At 40.7% G+C, this 23,969-nt stretch overlaps 1 protein-coding gene across 8 annotated transcripts in view; it reads right to left on the reverse strand.

Moving 5' to 3' along the window:
- Positions 1-23,969, reverse strand: part of gria2b (glutamate receptor, ionotropic, AMPA 2b) — a 100,543-nt gene that overhangs the window by 13,678 nt on the left and 62,896 nt on the right. For all 8 annotated transcript variants that reach the window (XR_013792914.1, XR_013792915.1, XM_079557259.1 and 5 more), the window contains exons 4-10: positions 13,499-13,695; positions 10,356-10,409; positions 8,604-8,762; positions 6,702-6,869; positions 3,721-3,825; positions 3,401-3,508; positions 1,591-1,797 (exon numbers count right to left, since the gene is read on the reverse strand). Coding sequence is in view for 6 of the 8 variants with exons in the window: in XM_079557259.1 (XP_079413385.1) it covers positions 1,591-1,797; positions 3,401-3,508; positions 3,721-3,825; positions 6,702-6,869; positions 8,604-8,762; positions 10,356-10,409; positions 13,499-13,695 (998 nt within the window). In the remaining 2 variants the exon portion in view is untranslated. The remainder of the gene's footprint in view (positions 1-1,590; positions 1,798-3,400; positions 3,509-3,720; positions 3,826-6,701; positions 6,870-8,603; positions 8,763-10,355; positions 10,410-13,498; positions 13,696-23,969) is intronic.

The raw sequence follows: 23,969 nt of genomic DNA on the forward strand, positions 1-23,969 counted from the left end.
AGTTGATTTATTAGCTTCAAAGATTTTTGTTTTTGTTTAGTTTTTGAATACGTTGTTCATAAATGAAAAAAAAAGAAGAAATCTGATATATCTGATTTTGTGCAATAGGAAAATTAAACATGGTACATATGTCCTAGAGCTAGTTATTTTCGATGTTTGTTGCCATAAACCTCTTAACCCAGGGGTGTCGAACTCGTTTGGGTCGAGGGCCGAAGTTCAGCCCCCACGGCGAGTTGCGGGCCATATATTGTAAAGGACAGTGGCCTCATAAAACTAACAATATCTTACATAGGGTTGAAACGACTAATTGATTAATCGACAACTAATCGATTATTGAAATAGTCGACAACCATTTTAGTAATCGATTAATCGTTTTCTGGTTCACACAGACTAAAATGGAGCAAAAATGACATAAAAATGTAGTATTTTTGATGAAAACCTACTTTGATTTTATATTTAGGGTCTGTAGTGTCTTGTACATTGTAAATTTCATTAATAGAGCCTTCAAAAAACATTTCCCTTCATCAACACATCTTCAAACAGCGCCACCTAAGCTATAATGTGATAAAAAAAATTGAAAAAATAAAATTTTCCTACAACATTCACAGCCAAGCGATTAATCGATTAATCGTAAAAATAATCGATAGATTTATCGATTACAAAATAATCGTTAGTTGCAGCCCTAATCTTACACTTATTTTGCTTCATCAGCCTGTGTCACATGTTTCTCAAAGTGCTACATAAAGTCATTATTCATTCACTCCACAGTCAATGGCAGTAAGTTACTATTGTTGCCACAGCCACCCTGGGGCAGACAGGCCGTTTGGTCATTTGGTTTGACCACATGGCTATAATATGCTGTTTATATCCTGATCTCTTATTATGTCAGTGCCCTCTGCTGGACACGAGTGGAATTCTTTCCATTTCTTAACTTAAGCTGCCCCCTAGTGGCTGTAGTGAGCAAACTGGTTATTTAGCTAAATCCTGTGCGTAGTACAGGAATGGGCTAGAGACCTTTTTTTACATGCTCAGGAATTCATGCTCCTCAAAGGGCCACATTAAATCCTCTCACGGGCCGCATGTGGCCCGCGGGCCTCCTCCTTGACACATGTGTCTTAACCGGAACCAAGCACATTTTCTCCAGTTTGGCTGTACCCAAATCTAAAAGGTGCTTGAAAAAAGTGTCAAAATGGCAACAAACAAGCGATGAAAAAATGTCGAAAATGTAAGGACAAAGTGGCAACAATGTAAGGAAAAAGATCCGTTTTGTAGGTCTTAACTTTCAATTGAGGCCTTACACTGGACTATAGGCTGTAACCTTTTAGATTTGGGTAAAGCTGAACTGGAGAAAATGCACTTGGTTTAGAGGTAAGCTTTCAATTGACAAAAAAATGGCAAAAACACCTTTGGACAGTGAGAACAGTGGGATTTGAGGTCAAAAGCAAATCACACTTATTGAACTGAATAATCCCAATTACATTTTTTTCCCCTCCAAAGAATCATTCAGCCCAAGTTGGGAATGTTCCCCAGTATGATCACTTCCAGTCCACCCATACTGCCCTCCTGAGTTAGCCCGCGGTCCCGACTCACCCCGTACACCAGCTCTCCGACCATCCCGTTCCATATCTTGGTCTCGGCGTCCCTGGCCCCGTACTTGCCGTCGCTCACTATCTTGAGCTGGTATTTGAAGCCGCAGTGCTTGGCTATCTCCGCCGCCAGATCGACGCAGTAGCCCTCGTAGCGCTCGTTGTCCATGAAAAGGTCAGCGTTCTTCTTGAGCATCACGTATGGCGCTTCCTAAAGGACACGGAGCAAAAGGGGAACACGCTCGTCGGTTGACATGACAGGAATTTCGATGGCAAATGTGGCGGCAAAATACAACACAGACTGACGGATTACGGCCAAGAGGTAGCCAGGTGACATTTTGATTCAGAGAAAGAATGAATGAGGAGAAGGAGTGTTTTTTTGTTTGTTTATATCAGCAGTTGGAAGTATTTTCATTCATAAAAGGTGTCGACAATTAGTTGAAAAAGATCATTTCGATGAGTTTTAAATGGCAGGAGTCTACTGTAAATAGAGGCTAGGTACAAAAGATGCTAAAAGATTGTTCGATGTCTTGAGAAAGGCGGATCAATTCCACAGTATTGTAATAGGCCTACCGATACCAAATCAGTACTGTTTGAGTTAATTAGCAGATGTCAAATAAAAGGCACTTCAGCAATTATAGACACAAAAGGGCAATTTATTTCGACTCGTCCTTAAATTTTTTTGCCTTTTTTTTGTTTTTGTTTGATTAAATAATTAACTTCACTTTGACATAAAGAACCAGTCACCGTATGTTTTTTTTTATACATTTTAAAGTGATGTAAGTTTAAATGTCTTACAAATGTTATAGAATGCATGTAATTGATAATGTAAGTAATAATACATAATTATATTTTTTTCTAAAGTCCCTCCCTTTGCTGATTCCCGTAACCTAATCCCCGGTGCCATCACTTTGACTAATGTGATGAATTTTGCTGTAAACCAGCCTGTCAATCACATGCACAGGGAATGAGGCGTGGCTTCCAGGTCCAATCAGGAGGGAGGGGAGTTGGAGCTTACAATCAAGGATGAGAGAAATATAATTTCAAACCATTCACATGGTTTGAGAAATAAAAAATCTTGAATCTTGAATAATTGTTAACTTTCAGAATCTTCTGTCTTTCTTTCCTTATTTTGCAATCTTACAGACTATCACTTTAATAATACAGTTTTAGAAATGTATATTGATTGAAATGCGGTCACCCATGTCGGTAGCAACTAAGATTTCCTCAAAGGTATAGGCACTGTATAATATACAGTATATTCAAAAAAGTGTGGAACTGAAGAAAAAAAAAAAAGGTAAACGACTCTATAGGAGTGATCCTCCCTCTTGTTGTTGTTTTCTTCTTTTTTTTTTTTACCTCATTTTATTTTTTAACCCCTACTCAATGGGACATTTTTGGAATAATGAGACGTTGGACTAATGGGGCCAATCCCGGACGTGACGACACAGCGGTCCCCCTCATAAGAACCTGTGAATCTTTTCTAGGATTTAAATATATTTTAAAAATAATACGTTTCAATATTACCTTTCATGTGTACTTTGGTTGCAATACGCTAAATGAAAAGGCTGCAATTAATATTACAATGTTGCTAATTAATATTACAATGTTGCTAATTAATTTTATAATGTTGCCAGCAGAGCGCATTATATCCACTCATCATCTGCTATTTGTGGAATTCCCCTTGTAGGAGACTTCCACAAATATCTTCTGAAATGCATGTGATTCTTGAACGAGTTTCGCAGTTTTCAGAGTTTTCCCCAGCAAAAGTAGAGCTAATCATATGAATAGGAACCACAACGTGAGATAATTACCAGGATTGTAGTCACTATAACGGTCTTGTTTTCCATCCCTAATGAGTCGTTTGCAAAGACATCCGACTTGGTGACGGCCATCTTGTCCATCTCATTCCAGTACCCGATCTGTGGGAGACAGACGGGAAACAACAAACTCCATCAGCGCATGTGGAGCTTTGAAACTGACGGGCAATTACAGCACTTTCCATATTCCTATACGTTTTTAGACACATTCTCATGGCTCCAATTAAAAGCCTCCTTGCGGTGCCTGTAGTACACGTCGTTTTGCGGCGTGGGCTTTCCATAATGGGTAAAGAGGAGAAAGGAGGAGGTGTTACCTTCACTGGTCCGTTGGTCTTCAACTCCATGATGTTCACCGAGTAGTTGACCCTCTTGCCGTGCTGGTCAAACTGGATGTTCCCTGTCAGGCCTTCCACGCGCACCTATGAAACAAAGGCGGGGGAGTCACAAAGGTATTTAATGAAATTCACCTGCTCAAGAACCACCAGGCCTAGGTCAAGATCAAATCAGGAAGAAAACGGCACTAAACTATGACAAAACAGGATATAAACTACGTCTAAACCAGAAAAACTCAAACTATACCTCTTTACCTCTGCCTATGTTCCTATTTACATGTATGCAAACATGAAGTAGCAATGCCAGTGTCTATCTGAGTATTAGGAGCATAGATCAATAATTTTTCCACAGTAAACAATTGGAACTAATGTACTAATAATTGTAGATTCTACTAAAGAACTAATGTAAACTAATAGGCTTGACATATGGTTGTCATTTTCTTTTCATTGACTTATATCATTTGACTTTCATGTGTCCCCAATCTGACATCCATGTTTGAAGATACGAGTGGAAAAATAATGTTGCATTTTTACTGATTGGTGTAAAATAAATGTATAAATTATTGATGGCTATATCCATACAGTGTGCCGACACAAATACACTGTAACTCTGTGTAAATCAGAGCCCAGTGTAATGTTTTAGTGGTTAATACTTCAGGGATTGTATTCCCTGACAAGGACAGATGGACTTCCCTGTGTTACTGAAACTCCAAAATCACCGCAAGATCTGATTCTTTTATTTTTACTTTCATTGGTGGTAAATGGTCACATTTATATAGTGCCTTTCTACCTGCTTTAGGCACTCAAAGCGCTTTACCTCAAGAAACCACTCAGCCATTCTCCCATGGCCACCACATTTGCCATGGCAACAGGTATTTTTCCATCTAGATTTTTACTGTAGTTCTGTGACCATAGAAATAAAAAGGAGAAGCAGCGTTCGATCCTAACATCTGCAGACAGCTAGCAAGTAGGCTAGTCCAGGAGACTTGTCAGAGTTAGTTCACCGCAAATTATGAACAATCCAGATGTTTTCAGATGTTGTCAACCCATCGACAACATTTAGGTCATAGCCAAGTTAGAAATCATTAATGAATGTATTAATGAATGTTTAGGGACCTTTTTACTTTAAAATTAGCGTCTAAAAGTGTCCTCGAAGCTAAACACTAACTCAAATTCAGTTAAGTTGTTGCTTTTTGTGGGGTCAGATACACAACCAAAAGCCACTTAACAACATCTTATAATATGTTAATGATAAAGAAGCCACAGATGTTATATAAATGCCATGAAAAGGTATTGCACCTGTTTTCCCTATTCATTTGTATGGGGATGGTCGTATTTATACCTCTTTGGATCGGTATGGCCTTGTTTGAAAGAAATACAAGCATGAGTTTGATTTCAAGACAATGGTTTTCTTTGTGCCCAGCCAGTTTGTGGTTGGTATTCATTGATATACTCTATTTGCATATGAATACTTCTCTCTTGGCGGAAATGTGGGCCGATTTCACACACAACGTTCTTACGCCACTTCATATTCTTCGCACAGCTTGTTTACGCAGAAAAGTCACAGCCTTTTAACCACAACTTTGCATTGCCATGCCATAGCAGCGGCTGCTCATGGACGCAAACTTGTCCGTCTTTTCCTGACAGCGCCGAAACGCTCCAGACGACCTCAGTGCTTGTATGCTGGGTCGGTTCTCAGCAGGGGTGAAGCTAATCGTGATTCACACCCTCCCAAAAAAAACCTCCTGAACGCTCTTTCTGCCATTTCTGTGCGCTGGCAAAGGGAGTGGGTGTTTCTGCTTTTCCTCCGAGGAAGAGATCTGCAGTTTCCACGGCAACAAGTCTTTGACAAAACAAAAAAGTGCGCTTGAATAAGAACGGCAGTCAATTAAAAGGCAGGGTCACCTGATAATGGCTGCTGGCAAGCATATAAAAACACCACTTTAAAAACAGACAAAGAGAATAGGTATTTCTGTGGAGACTGCACTTAGCCAGAGTTTGAGGCACTTACCAATGACAGCAGTCATTACTAGAGCCTGTTGAATTTTAATTGTTAGTAATTCTAAAAGTTTAGGTGATAGTTATCTGTCCAGCTAACTTTGCTGGAGTGATAATTTCCATACATTTCTTTCTGGATGTCAGCAAAGGCCCACAAATTATCCTTCCATTACCGGCAAAAGTTTAAAGTATATCTTATATATTATATATACTAAATCATCAACTGGACAGGGTTTTGGTCAAGTTGGGTAAGAGTGTCCTTTATGACCTGAAGAGCTAAGAAGAAGCTTCTGTAACTAAAAGCGAAACATCCTCAACTTTACCAAAACCTAGTCCAGTTGATGATTTAACCTTTTCTACTTTATATTTTATACTTTTGAAGGCACACAGCGTAACATTTTCTACTGTTGCCAGCAATACAAAACATACTCCTAATGACCAGCTAGACACAGAAAAGGCCTTTTCAGTGGGTAAACAAAGAGTGGATTTGGACGCGGACCGAAGATATTTTAATCTCATATTTTGGCGGCATTTAGTGAATATCTCCTTTGAGACGACGTGTGTTTTTTGTTTGTGCTTTTTTTCAGTAATAAACTTATCTGGAATGAAATATATACTTTTTTGACATTGTTTTTAAACGCTAATGCATGTGTGGCTTTAAGTATAATTTCCTAACCAAAGGGGAACTTGGATTGGAAAATGTGTTCAAAATAGTCTGCAACACTTGCGATAAGGGACATTCAAACAATAAATGATAAGGGCCCAAGGTGTATGCCGCACAACAAAGGTTGGAACTACTGGTAAAAAACATAACATTATGACAATAGTGCATCACTGTTTGACAAATGGGTCAAAAGTTCCTTGATGCACTGACCCAGTGGAGGTGTAAAAATAAAATGCTCTGAACTAATAACCCATTCGATACTTTTACATGAGTGCACCTTATGCAAGGTGCGTGGTGTTACCTGTTTGAGGGCTCTCTCGATCTCCACGCCCTGAGCCCACGGCACAGCCGGGTTGGCCAGGCAGTCCCCGGTGTTGGCCCGCCTGGTGAAGTCGATCCTCTGCTTGTGGAGGTACCGGAAGGCCTCTGTCATCACTTGCACCGCATCGTAGGTCAAAGCTGAGGTGTACTGAAGAGAGGACCGAGGTCAATAATTAACATCTGTCACGACAACAGTTAGGTCCATATGGATTTGAACAGTGACCCATATTGATTGGGGTCACAAAAGCCCACGGACATTCCCAAGCCCTGTATTGTGTTTTCTCTGTGCTGAAAGTTCAAAAGATCAAATTCTACCCTAAAGCTGTTGTGGTATTAGCCTACTGTTCTATTTTAGCTCACGCTTCAACAAGTGGCAAAAACCACAAACAAATTCCTCATGTCACGAAGCACGCGCTTGCTGGACCAGAACCAGAGATGACTGTTCAGGGTGTGTGGAGTTACCGAGTTATCGCTTGATTTTGAGTCCATTTAAGAAGCTGCAATTCCTGAATCTTTCTTCCTCAAATTAAAGATGAGAGTCTGCACTTTGAGCGCATATAGATTGTGAAAGTGTAGCTTGAATGTGAACAGATAAAGGAACTAAATTTGGGTCACAGTACAAACACTCACACAATTGCAACCAAAATGTACTGTTCTCGAAAGAAAGAAAGAAAGAAAGAAAGAAAGAAAGAAAGAAAGAAAGAAAGAAAGAAAGAAAGAAAGAAAGAAAGAAAGAAAGAAAGAAAGAAAGAAAGAAAGAAAGAAAGAAAGAAAGAAAGAAAGAAAGAAAGAAAGAAAGAAAGAAAGAAATCAACATGAAAATTGTAGTCTGACTCAAGAGACACACAAAGTTTATTTTAAAAATGCATGTTCTCGAGGATATCCTAAACTTACTCCACGAACAGCAAATATTAACTTGGGGAATAAAGTCCACAGTCTAGCTGGTAAGTAACACTCTAAATACTTGATTGTGTCGGAGAATTCCAGCATTAGTGCAGCTCCGACACTTTTTGGTGCCGTGTAAACAGTGTACATTATTGAAGAGTCCTCTCAGGAAGCATTGTCACGCCCCGTTTCACTCTGCACACGGCGCACTTTTGTTCTGCCACAGACATGCTTTTGTGCGGAAAAACTAAAAAATAAATATTACATATGGCTAAAACATGTCAATAAAACTTTCAAAAGTGCCAGGGTGACTAATAGTAACCTAGCGAAGGCCAGGTTAGCCTTTACTGCTCAATGCTGTCCCATCCACAGCAGAGTCTTTAAACTAAAACCAAAGTCTTTAAACTAATGTCTGATGTGCTAGCATGTATTACCTCGACATTTTCGGACCAGCAGGGAGGGAGCCGCAAAGTCCCGGACTTTGAGAATGGCTGCTCTTAACCATTAGTGGGAGTCCGTATTTAAAGGTAGGGATATCAAGATTAACCAGTTTTACACTTACCGCAGTTAGAAAATCTCACGATAGGTAAATGGTAAGGATTTTCTCTTTCATGAGCCAAATAACATTGCCAAAGGAAGAGTCCCAAAAGAATCATGTGCTGCCTGCTGCGTTTGTTATGTCACAGTAAAAATGAGGGTTAATGAAAACGACACATGGAAATCCGCTGATAGGTTTAATCATTTGTTTAGGTCACTCTTTTGTAATTTTGTGAATTCATGATGAGCCAACAGATCAGAGAGGAAATATGTTATTACAAACTATCTTTTGAAAACATTCACACCAATTTGCTTCCTGTAGATATTTACTATGTTCCGATGAAATTAAGAATCTAACCTGTCATTTTCAATATTGCAGTATCACACTGAACGAGCATGCTTCCTGTTAAACTGTAGAATGTCTTGCTAAAACTCGATTCAATAAAATGCCCTGTCTTACCCGTATCCTGCTGTCTGCTCCCGGATACTCCTTCTCCTCCAAAGCCTCCCATCTCTGGTCGAATTTCGACACCAGCGGATCATCAAAGTCCACTATCTGAAACCCGGACACGTTCGCGCCACCATACTGGATCTTCGACAGGTCTCCGTCCACAAAGCCCTTCAAAGCAAAACAGGCGCCAGTTATTTAAATCGTATCCTTTCTGAACAGCTGTTTCTCAATAAAGGTTTTTTGAAACAGACTAATAAGCCATTTTGCAAGCATCTTTTCCTTTCAGTGTCATCCATTGTTATTGTATTGGGGGATCATTTTGTGTAATGAAAGCCCATTAGCCTTTGTTGGTGAGCACTTCTTCTTCTTGCCAGGTCTAAACAAAAGGTATAATTACTAACTGGACAAAGGACTTCACAAATATGGCCAGATGGATCACAGTGAATACCTGAAGTAATCTCCGTGTTATTTCCGTGCGTGTCATCATGTGAGTAGAAAATTGTAATTAGATCTTTGAATGGAAGATTGATCAGCACCAAGTTGTGCTGGCACTGCAAATCGCACAAAATCAATCGTAATCCATCAGCATGTTCCAGAGCCTTCAACAGGGCAAAGAAATAGTATGTATGTAAGTGAAGGGCAAAACTGAAAGGCTCTTGGGTTGAAGAGATAGCCTGGCATCCAGAGTAATCCCCAATGTTTATTAATTAATAAACAGGAGACTAGTCTGGCGACCCTGTCGTAGAAAAGCTACTGCTTGAGGCGGGACTAATGTGGGACAACCGAAGCGCATAGCAGCCAATGAGAACATAGCGGATGTGACGACAGAAACAGCGACAAGAAAGTTGTATCATTCGGACATTAACAATGGCGCTCCTGCCACACGGAGTTCAGTAAATGACTTCTGTCGTTTATGTCAGAAAAACGTAAGAATACAAGCATACCGGAGCATTACGTGAAGTGGTTGCTGGTGATGAAAAACTACTAAACAAAGGCGCAACAACGTGACGCCCGTTCAGGGAGCTGCTCTGATTGGTCGGTAGGCTCCATATCGCTGCGTCACTTCCTTTGAAAGCGCGCAATGGAGTGTTGCCAGACCCTCTTCTGTAAAGAAGCGGAGTCTGGTTGGCGAGACTATTGAAGAGAGGGGTCCAGAATGATCTAAAGACAATAGTCAAAGGTTTTACGGACTGATCAGATGACAGTAACTCTGGATAGACAATAGTTTGGCCAGGTATTATAAAATCCGAGTTAGTTGGACCATTTTCAGTTGAGGATGGATTGAAACTCAACTCCCAACTCCCAACTCAGATAATTCCTGGCCCAGTCTAAACGTTTCTGCTTGTGCCTTGTTCTTTAGTTGCTGAGCTTCCACTTTTCTTACTGTAGATTGTCAACATCTCTGAGCATTGAACACCTTGTACTTCTGGACACTTCAGGTCTGTTACAGCTGCAGAAAATGACAGCACTGGTAGGTAATCGATTCATGGTGGCTCCACGCTTGATTTTTCTTGAGACATTTCTTGTATCTTGCGACCTTGTTGGCTATTGGTAACAAAATGTTTGATGGTTCTGTTGTACCGTCCCGACATTTCTTTGAAAATTCAAGAAGGCCTCATCTCGTTGACCAGCTTTTAACAATTTATGACTTTTTCAGACATCCAGTCGGAGAATTGAACATGAGACCTTCTTGCAGTGCCACCAATATTCCTGTGGTAGAATCTGCTTTATTATGACTTCAATCAGGCTTTGTGAACTTACCAGGTTAGCGATGATGTAGTGGTATCCTTTCACATGTCTGCCAATGGTGATAACCTGCAATCAGAGAAAGGCTTACCCTCATTTCCATCGTTTATGTAACAGACAACAGTTACGGTCATGTTTCCAAGGCCTTTCCCCATTCTTCTGCGTGTCTATTCAGTGCACCATGTCGGCTTCAATAGCTCGCTCCCATTGTATTATCAGTGACACCAGCATCTAATTCACACATGATAATTTGTCCCTCCCTCTCCTAACATGTCTGACAGTCTATTATCGCAGCGCATTCACTGTCACAGCCCAGAAAATACAATTGCAGTTATCGGCCTTCTGACATTCTGAAATAACCAGAATATCATAAGTGACACAATTGAAACCAATACATTAGTTTGACTGGCACATTGTATTTGAACGTTTATCAGTTATGTAAAACTGAAGAGAATGGATGGCAGAAAAAATAATAATAATAACAATAACCTAGCATTACTGTATATTACTTGCAAATCAAAGGAAAGTCCCTAACAAAATCCTTAATATTTTCTTCAATAAAATGCCTCTATCACTTTTAAATTGACAGTATAAGTTTAAAGCCATATTAACGTGGAATAAATGCACATTTCAGCACATTTCAAACATACACATATTTGAGCCAAATCCGTTGGTTCCTCATATACTCTTTGGCATATAAAAATAAATTGGAGAAGCGGAGTTAGATCCTATATGGTCATGTTTGTAGCAGTCAGAGGGGCAAAACGAAGAGAAAAATCTAAACAATCTATGATTTACTACAAAACTACTTTAGCAAATGCTGACGTATGAATATAGTTTTCTACCATGAATAATGATTCAAAGACATGGAGAGAAGCAAAGTGGTTCAACAGCCCATAGATACTAGCCTGGCTATCGCCAGACAAAATATCACAAGTTATAATTAGTCTGGGGACACCAATTCATTTTCTCGTAGGAGACGTGTGGTTTATGATCGTCCATAGCCGTTTATTGGGCGCCAATGTTTATCATATGCGTCTGTACGTAGCCATAGTCAATCGTATCATCATATCCACTGACGTATGATGTACCCGCTGTAAACGTTCGAGCTAAACTATTTAGAACACTGTCTAAAGCTATCGCTGCTGTCATTTTGAATCTGTAAATACACTTTTTTTTTTTACATTTACTTTATCCGTAAACAAACTACAAGCTTCCGCATGTCTAATAGTGCATCATCGTTGTTCTGTGATGGTCCCCAAATCCATGTGAAAATTTCGGCCATGGTCCCCCGGCTGCTGTGAAGTTCGAAATTATTCGAGTGCAGACAGCAGCATGGGTATTCCCAGGCTACATAAATACATAAATAATAGAGAATGCTAACATGATGTTTTATGTTGGCATCAATCCTGCCAAATGCTAATGCTAGCTATGACTGACTTTTTTCTCTTTATTTTTTCCCCTTTACTGGCATATCTGCTGTATGAAAAACATCCATATGGGCCTGAATTAGACTTGACTTTATTTGTATGTGATAAATAAGTTTATATTCTGCCATAAAATGGCTATAAAGTAACAACATACTCCCTCTGTGAGGCGAGTCCCCCTTGTATGACGCGATGCCGTCTGTATCTAAAGGCAACTAGCCGGCTAATCCAAAGCATTAGTCGTCGAAAAAATCAAGAATATTTTCCATGCTGTTGTCAATCCAATGGCCATCCCTAATGAATGTACAGACATTTTGAGATTTTATTTCAGATAAGAATTTGTGTATAAAAGTGGCTTCTTAGCAAAACGCTAAATCATATTAAGTTAAGTTTCTGTTTTTTGTGCGTTGGATGCAATGGCCACGAACCATCATCCCAAAATATGCTAATGAAAAAGAAGCCAACAAATGTTATGAATGCCATGAAACTTCAACAGTCATTTGTATGGCGATATTATGCTCACTTCAAACAGGTCCATTAAGCCATTGGCTAACAGATATACGCGTTGGAAGGAACAGGCTCAGATAGCTGACGGCGTTTCTGTGATTCTATGCTCATTGGCACAGTGATCCACAAACCCCATCCCACTCCCACCAATCATCATCTAATCCAAGAAGCACTGGCCAAACATGCCCAATCCCCCCTCCAGAGCAGAATGAGCCCTAAGGCACTGGCTCTCAAACTTTTTCCAAGTACTGTTTTGTAAAATGGTACTTAGAGTGGTATTTCAGCTTTCCATGTACCACCTCATAGAATACAGTATTTGACCATCAAAGTCACATAAGGAAGCCCCTGAATCCCAACTGTGCCGCCTGCTCAATTGTTTTCTTTACTGGCAGGCAAAAGTGTTTTCCAAGCTAGTTTTAATTTTGAGCGTGACAAGTTGTAGAATGTGCAACACAGTTCTAGAGATCACCGAGATTTCTTAACCACAACATAGACTTTTTTCTGAGATTGTTTCAACACCCTGCTTTGATGAATTGCATTTCTGTTGGATACCTAGACTTAGGAGCAGACATTGATTCATTTGTACCTCTTTTAAACTCCTGTCTGGTTTGTCTAACAGTCGATAAGTCCCTCTGCCGGAGGAACCGGTGGAATAAAATACTCTGTTTATGTCTCTGGCCTTAATTACACTTTGTTTAGCGTCTGAACGAACCATTAGTCTAATTGTTATGGGCCTTTGTACAGCTGCTGGACCTCTCTGCGGTGCTTTTTCCCCCACTAAACGATTCTCCACACAATTCGTCCCACAATATTGTTTTGCCCTACAAAAGCAATGGAAGACAGTGCTGCCTTTAGCGCCTGGTCCACCAAAATTAATGACTCGAAAGCTAAATGTGTTGCTCTACTTACTTCTTTTTGCGAGCCTGTGTTTGAGTGCTTAGAAAAACTTCATTATAGGATTAAAATAATGCCAGAGTATAGCATTCGTTATCAGCATTGCCTGAACATAGAGCAAACAGTCCTTTTAAATAAACCTCAGCTCAAACAACTAATGAATGCTTTCCACTTCAGAATCTCACACAATAATTTTACACTGTGGGCCTCCATATTGTAACATAATTGTAATGCTGTAATCTGTTATTCATATTTTTTTAATCTATCCTGACCGTTCAATAGCCCCATGATGACTTTTGACATTGACCAGAGATTTTGATGTCACATTACCTGGTCCATGATGTCCTTGACCTTGTCCTGCTCACAGTCCAGGATGACGCGCCTCTCCTTCTTGTTCTCCAGGTCTTGGAACAGTGAGCGGTACGCCTCGTCTTTGCGCTCGTCTTTCAGGTTGCCCACGTTTATGGCCGTCACCTGCCACTTCCTCTCAGCCGCCGTGTCCAGAACCACCTGCAGCGTGGTCAGGCCTGGGAAAACCAAAGAAGGCTTAGTTCAGAGGAGTAGCCGAACACTGAAACCTGGAGGATATAGTCACTTCGGTAGTGTATTTTTCCCCTTCAAACGTTGTAATTGATATGTGCTTAACTTTAGACATTGGCACATGGATCTAAAAAAAACAAAAAACAGTATCAGCTCTCAAGCCACATTCAGCTTCAGGTTTCCACACATTGGCTCATGTGTTCTGAAACAGTATTGGGTTTGGACTAATTGAGAGGATGAAGGAAAATGTAGAAAGAATAAAGTTTGTGAACATTATTTATTAAGAAAGCAAGAGACACATAAACAAACGTACTACCAGGGCTCTACATTACGAAACTGGATTAGCGGGTAAGTGAAGTGAGTTTGATCCCTTTCTTTTGAGACAGATCTCTATGGTAACATGCCCTTAGTTCCTGTGAAAGATAAGAACGCCCTTTGGGCGATCAAAGAAACGAATACAGCTGCTCTTTGCCAGACTTGAGTGCGGGCTCTGTCCAGAGGAGTATAGAGCGAAAACGAAGAGCAATGCCTCACTAAGGTTCAATGAAGCTGTATGTATCCCCAAAGGTAGAATTGGTTTGCAGTTGAGAGTTGGCTTACAATTAGCTGCAATTCTTTCTTTGTCCAGATGGAAGAAGTTGAATGTCTTTGTTCAAAGTTTTATCTTCAACGCACCCAGGGATTTTATAAAGTGACATCGTATTGCAACTTTTTCAACACATAAATGACAAAGCCTAATAATAGTATTTACTGATCTTATATTTCATGTAGCACAAGTGTTGAATGTGTGATGAATGTGATGGTTTGGATATGAACTCCATCATGTCTCTGGTCAGGATTAGGAAACGCTGAATCCACCTGTTCCACATGAGGGAGCGCACAGCACCACAGAGAAAGGGCTGACTCAGCCAATTGGTAATGCGCTTCGTAGATATCCAGAGATGCTCAATAGGATTGGGTATCGATTCAGATCGATGGAAATGAACATGCGGTCAAGCACGACTTTAGAATCGATTTAAGGGTTTTTTGATTCACACTGATTAATTAAACCCAGCCCTAATGCTCAAGTCTGGGTTTGTTTTCCCAGAGAGAAGAAACTTATTCTGGATATGATTAACCTGCTATGTGGTATGGGCCATTGTGCATAACATTGCCCTCAATAAATACAATAAAATATCTGCTCAATATTACTTTGGAATGACAGTTAGTAGAAATTATGTTTTCCATTAAAAGGATTGAATTTGACATTTCAGCTCTATTTTGAACAGAACACATAACTAAATACTGATGTTAGTTGTTAGAATTATTACTTATTAAATAAAAAGGACCATCTCTCATGATGTGTACCAATTCAGCACTTTGGACACCCCTGCGCTATAGGAACAGGGAAATGGCTAAAGTTAGGGCAAGCAAGTGACATTACTTCGCCTACTGCCATACATACCCTCTTCCAAATGTGTTCATTTGCTACATTAATACAGTCTGTAAAGTTCCGCTACGCGGCTTTTAAAACTGACTTCCACAGGTGGCACGAGTTCTTTTCATTTCCATGTGAGCGTTTACAGTGCGTCTGATGGAGCCTCTCTGAGTGACTGAGGGCTTATGTAAAAAGCTCTTCCGGATGACTCACGGCTCAGAACCTGATCGCCGTGTGGGAGGACCAGGAGACACAGTAACACACTGCGGAACCCATGGATTCTGAAGCGCTCTGCTCATGCTTTACACTCTGCACAGACGCTTAAGTGTGGCTTTCATTCCCTGCAGTCGTCGGAACAGACGTGAATCATCGTTTTAACTGCACTGCGCTTTCTTTCCTTTACCCCCCCCAGATTCGGTTAAGTTAGCCTACTTTCCTGGTAGGCACAATAATCTGTTAATATCCCGAAACAAGACCAGCATTTGCTAATTCTAAACAAACAGGCCAAACTGAACATATGCCAGGGTAAAAGTTGTGCGTACAGGATCTGGCATTGTTTAAGTCGGTGCAATCGGAGTCAACACATTCACAACCTAATCGTTTTACAGTTACAGATCTCAATATGTTTCAGTTTTTGTGTGAAATTGTAACTAATCCAGCGTTATCACAGGGGCAATATCTAGCTGTAAAAAAAAAAAAAATAGAAACCAAGCTTTACAGTTGCTTAAAACGTGCAATGCTATCTAATGGAAAACTAGCTTGTTTTGCCGCCCATATATGGAGGTACTGCAGCAATAGCAATGAAAGCCCCTCAAATGGACACCACAGCCTCACACAGGTAAGAGAAGCGATCTGAAAGCACATGCAGCATTAATTTGCCAAATAAGGGAGCAGAGAATTGAGACTCTGATAGTGGATAAAGGTAGAGCTGGGCAAAAAAATTTAGTTGGCAAGTCAAATCGATTCATATTTTCAGGAAACCTTTTTTAGCACTCATAATTTGAAAATCTTTATAACAAATTGCAACTATACAGTGACTTTTTCAGTTTTTTACAGTGATTGCCATTGCTAATTTTCAATTTTGCACTTAAACTAAAAACAATCAATACTACTATATACTATATTTATATCGAAATATTTCAGATCTAAAAAGAGGCTGAAACTGAACAGTATTTTTTGACAATGTTCATTTTAATATCATTTGCAGTTAAAGGTTTCAGTTTCTTGTGTTTTTTTTCTTCTTTATTTCAAATAAAGGATTCAAGGGGTAAAGCGACATAAAAAGGGTTGGGAACCACTGCTATAGCGCAAGTAAAGTCAGACCAAGACTGGTCCCCAATACACTCTGAATTATATATCTCCTATGCACAGATAGTAAAGCTGATTTAACTTGAGTTCGTGGTTCCCAATCTCTTTTGTCTGCGTACTCATCTTGCCAATATTATTACAAAGTGACCAACTAAACAAGATTCATCAGTATTTAATGTGTCGTGTGTAATAAGGACACATAGAAAGCCATTTAATTTTCAGCCACCGAAAGAGAAAAGCCCACTGACAAACAAGTTGAGATTCCCTCGCAGCCCTTTTTCTCCACTACTCGAGCTGTAATTAAAATGCATGTAAGTCATTAGCTGATGCGTCACAGCCGAGTCTCTCCTCTTATCGATCCCTGCCTGTTCTGCCCACAGTCGTTTGATAAAAGGGTCAAGAGCTTCGGTATGCCCAGCCGTATAGTGTTGAGAATTACACAAGAAATCGATCTTTATGCCGCTCTCTACGAGCGTGCAGAGGAATACGGAGACTTGCACTTTTATCAGAACGAGCGGTTCATCATAATTACTGCAAGGTCATTATAGGCTTCTTGATATGAGGGTTCCATCGATGCCTATTACATGGGATAATTAGATTCTGCAGGTGAGATAAAGCAAGGACAATGGCAAAGTGCTTACAGTTAAAGCGCGGTCAGTAGTAGTGTTAACGCCGCAATATTTTCTCCCATTCAAGGCCACGCAGGCAATCAAGCCTTAACTTTTTTGCCCTTGATTAAATACAACAATATGTGCAAGGAGAGACAGGAAGTGACAAATATCCTACATAAATAAATATTGATCTAAAGCTGCTTATTTAAAGTCTCCATTAACAGTTTTCCGGGCGCACAGTCTCTCCTCCCCTTGCTCGCCACCACAACAAACCGCCGCAGTGCACTGTCAGGACATTACCAGAGTAGTCTCAGATGGAGTGTGATGGAAGGAGGAACGTTGTCCAAGAGGTTGAAGCAAGAGCTCGGGCAGAGTTCTCGCGAGATTACTCAAACATGCGAGAGCGGCTCGAAACACAACTCCAAGTATGTTTTCGATGAGGGAACTGAGGGCCAAAATAAGCGTAGAAAAAAAAGTCAATTTTGCATAATTTTCCCCGCCCATGACTCTAACTTCCTAGGGTAACGGATATTTCCTGTTTGGGTGTTGGAGAGTTAGCTGTGTCTTGTTAAAGCAGTACTAAGTAACTCGTGCCCCTAGAGGCCATAAGCGCCACTGCAGGTGTCGTAACATGTTGCGTTTTTTACTTATTAATTGTCAGTGAGAGTAAATACTACGCTGACAGAAAAGACAAAGGGAGAGAGGGATATTATACATCCAATTACACAATGAAGATAATTTTTTTCACTCAAACTTGGCTGTAAATCTGTTTAAGTGGCGATAGCCCACAGTTAACTTTGCCCGTTAGCCTGTTAGCTTCTTCTCCGTGATTCCAATAGTGTGTATTGGTGACTCCGACCCGGAGGCAGGGAAAGTTGCAATTGTGGTTTTCTGGCCAGAGACACCAGGGGGAGATGTTAATCATCGCGTTAACACTTGTGTTACCCCCAGAGGGACTACGGAAAAGATGTATACGGTAAACAAGTTACGTACTGTACTGCTTTAAGATAATATACTTAAACAGTTTGTGGCAAAAACAAAAGCAGCTGTTTAACTGGAAACTTTAACTGGAAGAGACTACTGTGTTTATAAATGCAGCTGTTTAAGCCTTGAAGCTAATGGCAAACATCAATTTCACGCAAACAAAATAGCACCACCATCTGAACTAATCTTTATGAAACACACTCGGCTTGACGCTTATTCAAGTTTTCCTTTGTTGTTTTTAATCTTCCTTTTTTGTTATTAATGTTAAAATGTGGACAGGAAGTAGTCTTTCCCCTACACTAGTCAACAGGAAGTTAGCTAAAACCATTCCGTGCACAGAGTCTATTGGACAATTCTAATTAAGACTGTGTGCTTTATCTTCATAAGTTCATAATATTTATTCATAAAAAAAAAATTAAATTAAAAATTGTATTTAAATATATAGTCGAGGTGTGGTTTACCCATAGCCATTTATTGGGTGCTACGAATGTCTATCATGCGTCTGCACGTAGCCATAGCCAATTTTATTATTGTATCCGATGACGTATGACGTACCCGCTGTAAACTTTCAAGCTAAACTATTTAGAACACGGTCTAAAGCTTGATCAAATTATGGCGTTGCTGCTGTCATGTTGGATCTGTAAATAAACTTAAAAAAAAAAAATGTTTTATCCATAAACAAACTACAAGCTTCCGTATGTTGAATAGCTCATCATCGTCTTGCTGTCCCTCCTCGTTCTGTGATTGGTCTCCAAATCCATGCGAAAATTTCGGCCATGGTCCCCAGGCTGCTGTGCAGTTCAAAATGATTCAAGCGCACACAGCAGCATGGGTTTTCCCAGGCTAACGTGCAACCAGACGATGAGGCCAATCATAAGAAACCCCACGTTTCTATGTACAGTAATGCAGGCTAAGATATCTGATAACTGAAGTTAATCCCTCCAACTCCTCTGAGAATCATTCAGGTGCCATCAGGCAGAGTCGTCCACCAGTCTAAAAAAATATGGTTTATCAAATGAAAGCCTCATCGATCTTTTACAGATGTACGATTGACAGTGTTCTCAAAGGATGTCTACTGGTGGGGTTTGGTAACGTTACATCACATGGGCCTACTCTCCTGATGTGGACGGTTAAAACTTCCGTATCCCCTCAGCCAACTACGCGACCTGTACAGAAAGCACTGTGAGAAAAAGACTCTCAGCATTATGCAGAACTCAAGTCATCCTGCACATTCCCTCTTGTCCTGCCTCCCTCAAAACTCTGACCTCTCGTTTCAGAGACAGTTTCTATCCTCAGGCGGTGAGGCTCATGTACATTAGCCTATATGCAAGGTTGAGGTTTTGCCTCTATTGTTGGAATGCTGTGTTTAAATTTAGGCTTTCGTACGTTAATGTATTCAGCGGAGAGAGTGCTTGGGAATAACTTTTTTGAATTGCTTCTAATGGCTTAAAGGTGCATTATGTAACTTTTATATGGAAAGAAAAGTTGATATCAGTGCCAATTTGACCTCAGTGATCCGGCGGCTCTTTGGGTGGTTAGCATGGCACCTTTACTTTCCATCACAGGGGCTTCCAGCACACTCGGGGTCAATCGCTTTAGGATTTCTGGTAGGTTTTCTGAATGGAATATATGTGTAACCATTGAGATGGTTCGATCAGCAGTGAAAACCTACAAGTAACCTTTAAAACAGTTGTTCCTAGTAGAGACGCCATGCCAACCACCCATACAGGATAGTGTAAAAGATCCTCTGAGCTATTCGTTTCTGTCTCTTTCCCATAATCCTTCAGCATGCACTGCCCTGACCAAAACAGCTTAACTTGACGCTCATTGATAAGAGAAATTCCATTCGACTTGATGCGTACAAATGTGCGTCTTTATGCATAATGTAGAGTAAAACTACAGCGATGGGGCTCATAAATAAACATGACCCGAGCCACTATAACGGCAGCTGGTCTGTTCTTTAATGTCTTTGCTTCGGGCGCTTGTTTTTCCTCCGCGGTCTAGCGCTAAAGGCCTGCTATATTCTCCGGAATTCTATCTGTCCATTCACAGCGTAACAAATGATCAAGCGCACAGGAAACCATAATAGGCAGGTTTAGCGTAATGATAAGCGAGGAGTCTTCCCGAGACATGCCGACATTTGAACATTGTCTACAATACATACTTTACTTGATTCAGATAATAATGATTGTTTTACATTCACAATATAAGATAAGTAAATGAACAGTTCAAGTTTGATTGTCACAAATTGACCGTTAAAGCTTGACAGCCTGAATTATCCTGTTTTCAAACGATGAAAGTTGAAGGAGTTATGGGCTAATCTAAGCATTTAAGCATAAGCATTAAAACCTGCCGTGCACTTTAAGGGGCAAAATACGGCAAAATCCAACCTCCATAGGCTTGTATTACTTTTGTCTTTTGACCTTCCTCTTCCCCTTGCGCAGCTCCCTCCGCACCACAACAGTCTTTCACCATCTTCTGGGAGGCGCTTTGCAGTGAATCTGTTTTATTCTCCTGTGAACGTCCATTAGCCAGGACAATAAATGCGTGGCTTAGCTTTGAGTCTCACCCGGATACCTCCTCGTTTGTTTCCTGTGGCGCCTCCGCTGTGCTGCAGGTGTGGGCGTCTCTTGGTGCCTCTTTAGTGTTTCAGAAGAAGACATTTGTAGGTCTTAAATGTCTTTAACTAGTAAGCTAGCTGTTTGTTTTCTTTCAAAAAGCTGCTTTCTTCAGTGCACTTATGGACTCTCTGCAGTAAAAAAAATCCACGGAACCCCACAAAACAAGGCAAAGACGTACAAAAGCATCCAGTAAAATAAGGTGGAGCACAGAAAGAAATTAAAAATTAAAAAAAATCGACTTCATTCACAGCCCTCAACTAATTTGAGTCATATTGATGGCTTTTTCTCAGAAGCTTTTGTTAATGTACTTTATAGGCCTTTTACCAGCTTTAGTTAAAGGATCTATATCATGCTATTTTAGCCATTCCAAAGTTAAGTATAGGCATTTATATGAATGATTGTACCTCTACCGCTATTGAGCACTCATTTTTGTGATAAATATAAGTGTTTTCTGGAGGTATTTTTCAAACCCGGAAGACACAACGCTTCGATTCAATTAACACCGCCCCCTCTCTCCGCACATACTTTACCGTAATATAAATAAACAGCAATAAGTGAAGTTACTTCACAATGCAGTTATAAGGAGTTGACATCTGCAACACAGCTTCATAAATGGCTAACACACATGCTAATATGCTAACACACAAGCTAACCCGCGTTTGGACTGACTCACCGCTCTGGTCCATCACTGTTTACATTATGGGACTTGCGTTGGTTACAAAAGTTAATCCACTTTGATTCAGGCGAAGGTTCCCCAAACATCCATCAGTGACAGTCACAGAAAAACAATATTTCGGTGATAGTCGCCGAATCCCGGGGAAAAAACAACTTCAAGTGGCCTCTTCTTGAAAAAGGTTGAATAAACTCCCGTCCTCGTAGCCAAATGCGCTTCTTTTTCTCCGTCCGTGACATTATCGTTAGGTAAGAATAAAGAACAGGTGTGTCCAGAGTAGGTAACGAGCTCCATCTTCACAGCTGCAGCGCAAACATGACTGATCTGTTCAGACGCTCAGGGGATGTGTTTGTTTTGGCCACAGCTGACCTGGAAGCACCTCGGGCACATCCTTTTTTTTTCTTTTTTTTCTCTTTGCATCTCTCTTACGACAGAAATAATGAAAAAGCTGTTTTACAAATTAAAATCAGGCTGTAAGCATAGAATTAAGACATTACATTACAGACGTCGGGCACTTCCGTCCCGCTGTTACGACACAACTGAACACTCAGTCGTTCACCAGGAGAGGGAGGCGCAGCTGCTCAGAGAGCAGGATTCAGGAGGATTACTGAGAGCTGCGTGAATGAAGCCACAAACCACTCTGGGGGTGTTTTTGATTAGGAAATAGCATAACGACATGGCTAAAAGCTCTAAAAAGTCGATTTTGCATGATCTAGGACCTTTAAAGGCCTTTTCTTTTTTTTTACTAGTCAAATCCTCTTCCCCCCATAGAGACATTTGTAAAAGCAGTCCCTCGTTTGTCTCGGTTGCCATGTTGGAACGCTATCTGCATACCCTCCTCTCCTACGATTGCGAACCAATCTCAGAAAATGTGTCAACGTCTCGTCAGTGGTAAAGATATAAAACATAACATTCTTGTTGGATTTTTTGAAACTGAAGCACAATCAAAACGGTAAAAATGTATGTAAATTATCAGATCATTATCAGTTCACAGAGAAATTGAAATGGAGAACATACGGTAGACGGATTAAGATATAATAATAACAATAATCTTAAAATGCAAAACTTCTGAAGCATCTTTATCTTTCTCAGTGATTAGTAATTACCGTGGCAACAACTATCCTGACTGTGGTCCACATCTTTGGCTGCATAAATTGTCGAACCAACAACATGCGGCATCTCTCCTTCCCATCCATCCCATTTTTATCGGGTAAGATCCAAGTATCAAGTCTTTCCTTCCCGTTCCACTCGCCGTCCTACCTCCTCCGCATCTCCCCCTCTCTCCGTGAGTCAACATCATGCACAGCACAAACTTTTGATTGGCTTTTTTTCCCGCCCACTCGCACACATCCATCACCTCATAAAGCCCCCACGTTCCCGCTATAGCCATTAATCTGAACCTGCTAATAGAATTCATCAACACCGGTGGCTGAGAAACTCCCCCACACATGGCCTTGCATCATCTCCCCTGTTCTCGTGCCGCCCTCCTCATCTCTTGGTTGCGCTCCCGTTGCCATGGGAATAGGCCCATCACATTGACCTAATTAGACAGCCATGCAAGCGCTGAAATATGCAAGAGGCGTCCGCAGACGTACAGTGGGACAGGGGGTCAGGCAGGAAACGCGCACGAGGACGAAACCGCAGCTGCCGGGGAGTTTAGTGGGACAATTGGTCAGGGCCGAGGAGAGGGAAGGACGCTCGGTATGACTGACTGAGTGCAAGTAGCAGGATTTGGTTTTAGAAGATGATATCGAGACAAAAACATATTTCAGAATAATAGTGAAAGCAATAAATGCTTATCGTGACTGTGGCACCAGTGCCCGAGCCAGGTCCAGCCGACTGAAGGAAAGCTTCATCCACAAGGCTGTCAGGGAGCTGAACTCTCTCCCTTTCATCCCTCTGCTTCCACTTGCTTCCTACCTCCCTTCCTATCCTTGTAAAGTGTGAGTCAGCTTTCACAGTGAAGAACTTGAAGTCTCTTAATCATTGACTAAATTCCATGTGTCTTTTTGGCTGGAGGTGAAAACATCTAAACTGGATGACTGGGGAGCGTTGGGCCACACAGAAGACATTGATGTTCCAAGGCTTTGATCTTGGACCATCTGGTATGCATGTTTTGGTGAAGTTTCCAACTCTGTGGAGTGACTGAAGAAGAAATTATGCTGATTGTGGGTCTTCTGTTTTGCTTGCAAACCCAGAAAAGGAAGACCATATTAGAACTTATTCCAGAGACTCATATTGTTCACCTTTATATGTAGGAGGTCCTGACAGGTCTGCTCCATATCCTATGTTTCCTGTAGATCTTAGTGGTTGTCAACTAGGGCCCAACCAATATCGATTTTTGGGGTCCGATGAAGAGGTTGGCATGGCCGATATGAAGGCCGATATAAGTTATTTAATGTTACGTCATAAAAACTAAAAAAAAAACTAAAATAGCCAATACTTAAACATTTATAATCTAATAGAGGTCGACCGCCGCTGATATTTTTGGCAATTGGCAATTTTTTTTAAATGTCTGTATAGAACAGAGACGGGAACAGAGACGGGAAGTTGTTATCACTTTCGGTTCCAGAGATATCGGCCTTTCTAATCGGACGATATCAGCTGATAGCCGATTAAAAAGCCGAAATAAATATATAATTTGCCG

Source organism: Gobius niger (assembly GCF_951799975.1).
Source record: "Gobius niger genome assembly, chromosome: 5".
Taxonomy (NCBI): domain Eukaryota; kingdom Metazoa; phylum Chordata; class Actinopteri; order Gobiiformes; family Gobiidae; genus Gobius; species Gobius niger.